General features: G+C 25.5%; 1 protein-coding gene across 1 annotated transcript; it reads right to left on the bottom strand.

Moving 5' to 3' along the window:
• Positions 1-2,646: 2,646 nt before the first annotated feature.
• On the bottom strand, positions 2,647-4,061 carry LOC117917585 (defensin-like protein 1). Its single transcript, XM_034833906.1, has 2 exons — positions 3,907-4,061; positions 2,647-3,077 (listed from the first exon to the last, which is right to left on the bottom strand). Exons 1-2 carry the CDS (start codon positions 3,962-3,964, stop codon positions 2,908-2,910), a joined length of 228 nt encoding a protein of 75 aa, XP_034689797.1. The 5' UTR covers positions 3,965-4,061; the 3' UTR covers positions 2,647-2,907.
• Between the last annotated feature and the right edge of the window lie 3,021 nt (positions 4,062-7,082).

Here is a 7,082-nt window from a genome sequence, read left to right on the forward strand (position 1 = left end):
TTGACAATGCCTTTGTGAATAGATCTAGTAAATTGTCACTTGATCTTACTCGTCAAATAGCAATTTCATCACTCTTTTGGAGTTAATGAAAGTAAAAGTCTTGGACAATATATGCTTGATTCCATCACCCTTAATGTATCATTATTTAATCTATGCAATGCATGCAACATTATTAACTAGGTAGCATTACCTCTGATGGAGGGTAGTCCACATGTTTTCATTATTTGTTTGATTGATCTCCACGACATTGTCATACCATCATAGATAAATACATGCCTCATTTGAGACCGAGCTTTGTGGGGGTCTGAAAGATAGTTAACATCTACTTATTCAAACAATTAAGATTCTGATCATTTCGAATAATATAGACCCATGTTATCGTAGTACATGATTAACTTTATTCTAATGTCTCTAAGTTGGTGCAGAACTATATCTCGTAACTAAATTAACAAGGAATTCAATATCTGGTCATGTATAATTTGCAAAATTCATCAGTGCACCAATAACACTATAATATGGTACTTCTGGATCAAGTAGTTCTTCATCATCTTCTTTAAGATGGAAGAGATCCTTTTTCACTTCAAGTGAACAAACTATCATCGAAGAACTTAATGGATGTAATTTACCAATATGAAAGTGCTTCAAGACTTTCTTTGTATATGTTGATTAATAAACTAATATTTCGTTTCAAAAGTACTCGATCTACAGGCTGAGGAAAAAAATTTGTTTTCCAGGATCTTTCATTTTAAATTTACTTTTCAAATAGTCAACTATTTTTGTAAGCTCTTCAAGAGTTCCAACAAAATTCAATGTTTCACATATACTATAATAATTGCAAATATTCAACATAATGAATATGTATAGACAAATAAGGTAATACATACATACTTCCAATTTCAAATATTCATTAAAGTGATTCTACCACATACCTTTGGACTGCTTAATCGATACAAGGATCTTTGTAGCTTAATTAAGTATATGCTACAATGTTTTGAATTAGTTGCTTCAAGCATTTGAAATCCTTCAGGGATTTTCATATATATATATATATATATGTGTGTGTGTGTGTGTGTGTGTGTCATTATTTATCTCTATTGTTAGTATAATAAATTTTTATTTGAAATACTGATTAATAAAAAATTAAAAATCTAGATGAAAAACAAATACGTATGTTTCAGTTTTTATCCAACATAGAAAACAATAAATTAATTTTAAAAAAAAATCATTTTCAAATATTAAATTATTAATATTCTGTCACTCCTATATCTAAATTTACCATAATAAATTTTTATTCAAATAATTTATTTGAAACAAAGATCATCACAAAACTAAAAACCTGTTTGACAATGCTTTTTTAAAAGTGTTTCTAGTCCTAAAAACATTTTAAAATGTTTTTAAGGTGAAAAATAAGTGTTTGATAATATTTGAAAAATACTTTTGAAAATTTAGAAAAACACTTAAAAGTGTTTTTTAGAGAAACACTTGGAAGGTGTTTTTTTTTATTTATTATTATTAAAAAAACACTTTAAAATTTTTCATATATTCATAAAATACAATTTTTTGCTATTTTTCATTTCTCTTTCATTCTTTGCTTCCTTCTCACTCTCTTCTTCTTCTTCCACTTCCCTTTCATAATTTTTTTTTTTGAGTTTTTTTAACAATCTAAATGTTTATATATATATTTTTTGTAATAATTTTTTTTGGCTTATTATAATATATATATTAATAAATGTTTTTTTTAGTAATTTTTTTATTATTAAAAGTGTTTTAGTACTTATACAATATATTATCAAAAACAATGTTAGAATCACTTTTCTAGATTCTCATAAAAGCGTTTTTCACATAAGTGTTGTAGAAAAAAAACATTTTCACTTGAAATAGTGCCAAACAGACTCTAAAACTCTACATCATTATAAAACCATTATGAAATTTGATTTAAATAAATTATTTGAAATAGTGATTATGACAAAGTTACAATCTAGTTAAAAAAAAGAGCAGGTTAATTTCACTCATACTCCCTACAATTTGATGTAAATACATTAAGGTCCCCTAACCTAAAATCCCTGGCATAAATCTATACTATTGATTTGATGTATTCCGTAGACAAGATGTGTATATAAGGGTACTAATCAAAGATATTTAAAAATAATAGTTGCTTAGTGTATTTACATTAAACCTTAAGAGATTAACCCATAAAAGTATTTACAACTTTGAATAAGATTAATTATAGAATCTTTGCTTAGTGTTTTATAAATATTGACATATGTTATAGGTGTATCTACAAGATTTATTGGTTCTTCTAATTTTTTTCAATGTCAAAATCATTTTTAGTCAATTCCTATGGGTTTTTTTCTTTCATTTAATTCTTTCCATAAATTATATAGTTTTGTTTTACTTTGGAAAGGTTTTCCGAGATTTTCTAGGTTTAAAGGAGTTTTCTTTGACTAATTTTTTCCTTTTTATGAGCATAACAATTTCTTCTTATATTTCCTATGATAGTCCAAATTGTACACACTTTTGAGTTTCAAAATCTAGTTTGCCAATGAGTTTTTCATCTTCATTCTTTCTTCTCCTTATCCATGTTGTGTTTTTTCTTTATTAAATAAAAACATTTATGTATTATGTCTTGTCCAAAAATAATCAAAATAAAGCAAAATAGAACTAAAATACCAAAAGAAATTAAGTTCAAACTTGTACATGGCTCGGGTATTAAACCCTACTTGCCCTCCCAAGAGGGTGGACATGGACAGACTCTTTATTCATGAGATGTACTCACAAAAGCCAAACAGTAAACCCTGAAATAAAACCCACTCAACCAAGAACCGAGGCAACCAGCAAGCCTATGGGCTCAGTTCTTTGTTTATTACTTGAACTCTTAGCTACAAACAGCAAAAGAAAGGTGGGATTTTAGCAGAGCTTAGTGCAGAAGCATCGGCGGCGGAAGCCTTTGCACTTGCCGCCGGAGAAGCCTTCATTCCTGCAGACCAGAGCACAGTTGTGGTCTCCCACGCATGCACCCTCGAACTTATGGCTTTGTGACTCACAGACTCTTGCCTCGCTTGGCACCACCATCTCTTCTGCATCCAACCAAATATTATTAGTTTTTTTCTTTTTTTGGATTTTCGGGTTTTGAATATTCATGATGATATGACACAAATATTTTTAAACATATTATTAGATTTTTTTTCATTTTTAAAATTTTGTTCTAAAAATTCAATCTTTTAAACTACTCTTGAGGCTGATTATCCCATTTTCTTTTCTTTCTTTTTTTCTTATTTTCTCATATTTTTATATTTACTAACTTGTTACACAATAATAAGAATATGCAATAAAATAAACTAAAGAATAAAAAAACATAGATTTATATAAAAAATCCTAGATGGAAAAAAATCATAGACTTCCCTATATCAAAATATTAGTACAAAAGAGGAGAGTTGTAAACGGCTATAGCGAAAACATAATCATCATAACCCTAAAACTATATATCATTACACGCACATATATTAACAATGGTCCATATTATGAGGGCGAAGCCCCCACACCCCCAATGAGATCGATGGTTCTATAATTATAACTTCATTACATATGTCGCATCACAAACTTTTTGGGTGTGACTAAATAAAATTCAGGTCATCAAACTCTAAGAGATAATATATAAAATAAAGAGAAAAATGCATGTCGCCTATCATTTAAATGCATGAAACTCTAGCTTCCAAATTATCTCTCTAAAATTTCTTAAACTTTTCGAATTTTTTAATTTTTCTTTTTTTCCTTCTACCCATACGAAATTTTCTACTAACTTTTACTTTATTTTTTTAAAATAAAAAATAGTGAAACAAATTATAGGTCCCATGAACAGACCCTAGCTCCATCCTTGCAGGAAAGCAGAGTGTGAGAGACACTTACGAGAAGCCAAGAGGATGAGGAGGAGGAAGAAGAAGATGCCAAGAGATTTCCTCTCCATGGATAGAGAGCCCTGTGGCTTGCGCTTATGGGTTGAAGAAAGAGAAGAAAGAAAAACTGAGCTATAGAGAAGAGAGAAGAGAGAGAGGTGGAGAAGAGATGAAGCGCGAGGTAGAAATATATGGTGAGAAGAGGAAGGACAGCGAAGCGAGGTGTGTGCATAATGTACAAAGCTGCTGTGCATGCAGTGTCGCTGAAAGGACAGAGCTTCGTTTAAAGTGAGAATCTCTTCACATGATTTTGTTCATTTTGTGTTCTGCTTGGTCTGTCTTTCACTCATTACCAAAATTGCTTTGTATATCTTAAGCGGTAGCATGGCTTTGTAGTTAAATCTCTTTGATCTTATTTAATTGTTACTTAATCCACATTTTGAAGTAGTATTATAGCATTTTGTTTTCTTATTTAGTATATTCTTTTAAGTTATGTTTGGTTTTCGAACGGTACTAAAGAAAACAAAAATGTAAAGAAAAATATTTTTTTCATATTTAATTTTGCTATAAAAAATAAAAAAAATTAAAATTAGTAAAAGAAATTTATTTATTTTTAAATTATTTAATTTTTATATAGAAGTGTTATATAAGTTAAAAGAGTTTAAAGTAGGATATAAAAATAATTTATTGACTTTAAAAGTCATATTTGGTTCTTGGAAAGCAATAATGAAAGAAAAAAAACATATTAAGGAAACTAATTTTTTCATTTTTTGTTTCATTATGAAAAGTATAAAAAAAAGTTAAATATAATTAAAATTATTATTTTGAATAATTTAATTAATAATCTTAATTATATTTAACTTTTTATAAAAGAGTTAAATCTGTGAAACTTTTTTGAAGTAATATATAAAATAGTTTTAATTTATTTTAAAAAACAAATTATATTTAGGAACTCAAACATAAGAAATAGTGGGCAAAATTTTTCAAATTATTTTTTATATTTTCCATCATTACTCATAACACTATAAAAAATAATTAAAAAAAACCTTAAATTTGTTTTAAAAAAACAACCTATTTTCAAAATAAACTCTCAAAAAAAAATTTGTCAATATATTTTATTAATTAAAAAATTATTTTCTATTTGATTGTGCTTTAGTTTCATTTTTACCTCCCACGCCTCTCTCGTCTGAATTATCTCATCTTAAATAGGCATACCCCTAGAATTTTACGGACAAGCTTTGGATACGAATCACGATAAGAACGCCTTCACGTGGAATTGCAGGCATGCAGTGGTCATAGTCCTTTGGTGGGGCCCTTTGATTCAGCCTCTGATTCCCCTCACATAATTTCAATAGCAAAAAGACAATTGCACTTATTGCCCCATGCTTCTAGCTAGGGTTTTCTGCAACAATAATGTATTTTTTAAAAATATTTTTTATATACCCACCATAAAAATTAATTCTAAATTTACGATACTTTTTAATTTCGGGTACAACTTTTATTTTCAAAAGACAAGTTAAATATAAAAATGAATATCTTTTTAATGTAAAGAAAAAAAAAAAGAACTTATCTCTTAAACAAATAAATTCAATATAAGAAATATTTTAAGATAGAAATAGAACTCATATTTTTCAAAAAATGAATTCAACACAAAAAATGAAATCATTTTTTGAAAAACCGAATTCAAAAGAAAGTTTAGTATAAAAATAAAAGAAGTGTTAAAAGTGTTGTATTTTTGTATTTATTATTTGAATAATTGGTAATCAAGAATTATTAGTGACAAAGAGCATTTCATTTATTTTCTCATTAATATTTATATTTAAATATTTTTATATTTGGATAATTTAAGTGACGATGGAAATAAAATAAAGACTTATTCTAATGAAAATGAAATCACACTTATAAATGGAATTTAAATTCATCTCTAACAAATAGGTATTTTAAGTTTTTAACTACACTTTTTAAAAATAATTTAAAATATCTTTTAAAGAAAAAAAAATCAAAAACTTGTTTGGGAAATTTGATTTTTAAAATATTTTTATTTTGATTTTGTAAAAAAGAAACTGCAAATTCAATTTATATAATATAAACTAAATTTAATTCAAATTATGTTAAAAATAAAATAATTTTTTAATTACAAATACATTAATAAATAAATAATTTTTAATAAGATATGAATAGTAATATTATAATAAAATCATAAATTATATTTTTTATTATAAAAAAATATATGGATATTAATATCCTCATAAATGCATAAGTGATTTATTTTATTAAAAATAAATAATAATAAACATTTAAAATTAATAACTTGCAATATTATTTTATTTTCAATGAATTTAAAAGTAAATAAAGCTTAATTGTTTTAAAATTTTAGATCTATTAAAGGATTTAAAACATTAATTATACTCTTAGAATATATTTACCTAATAAAAAAATATAATTGGGTATATATGAAACATGACACGTAATGTATTAGTTTTGGTGTATTATTTTTGTAGTTATTATATATATATATTTTGAATTTCAAATTATTTTTAGAAATTATTAAACTTGTAAATAAATTCAATATAAAGTCTGATTTGATTTAAAATCCATTTTTCTAGTAAATAAACAGAAAAATATATTTCTATAAAATAAAAAAAAAAACATGGAATCATTCTGAATCAAATTTTGTCTATAAATTTATGGTATTTATTGGTTACTATTTGAGTTTTAAATTATTTTTAAAAATTACTAGACTTTTTAACAAACCCAACACAATAAGTTTTACTTAATTTAGAGTTTACCTAGTTAAAAAATATTAAAAATTATGATTATATGTAAAGTAAAACCTAATGAAGTCATTCAAAATGAATTTAAGCATGTAACTTTCTAGTGTTAATTTGATTGGTTTTTGAATTCCATGACTTTCTAATTTTGAGTTTTAAAAATTAATAATTTTTTTGTAGTAAGTATTGCTTGATTTGGATGGTAGAAAAAGCGCAAAAGAAAGAAAAATATCATATTCAATTTTTATTTGCTCTTTGTGGTTTTTATTTTTTATTTTCTTATTTCTCTAATTATTTTTTCCTTTTGTCTTAAAACATAGAAACAATTTTTACTTGTTCTCTAAAATAATTCTCCATTTCACTTTGGTTTTAAAAATTGTTTCAAATAAAAAATTATTTTTAAATCACACGACCAAAG

Source organism: Vitis riparia, chromosome 7 (assembly GCF_004353265.1).
Source record: "Vitis riparia cultivar Riparia Gloire de Montpellier isolate 1030 chromosome 7, EGFV_Vit.rip_1.0, whole genome shotgun sequence".
NCBI classification, from domain to species: Eukaryota; Viridiplantae; Streptophyta; class Magnoliopsida; order Vitales; family Vitaceae; genus Vitis; species Vitis riparia.

Bases quoted from the DNA above. Each gene is read 5' to 3' on its own strand.
- LOC117917585 (XM_034833906.1), bottom strand. From the start codon at position 3,964: ATGGAGAGGAAATCTCTTGGCATCTTCTTCTTCCTCCTCCTCATCCTC. The intron at 3,078-3,906 runs GTAAGTGTCTCT...GGTTGGATGCAG, and splicing joins CCTCATCCTCTTGGCTTCTC to AAGAGATGGTGGTGCCAAGC.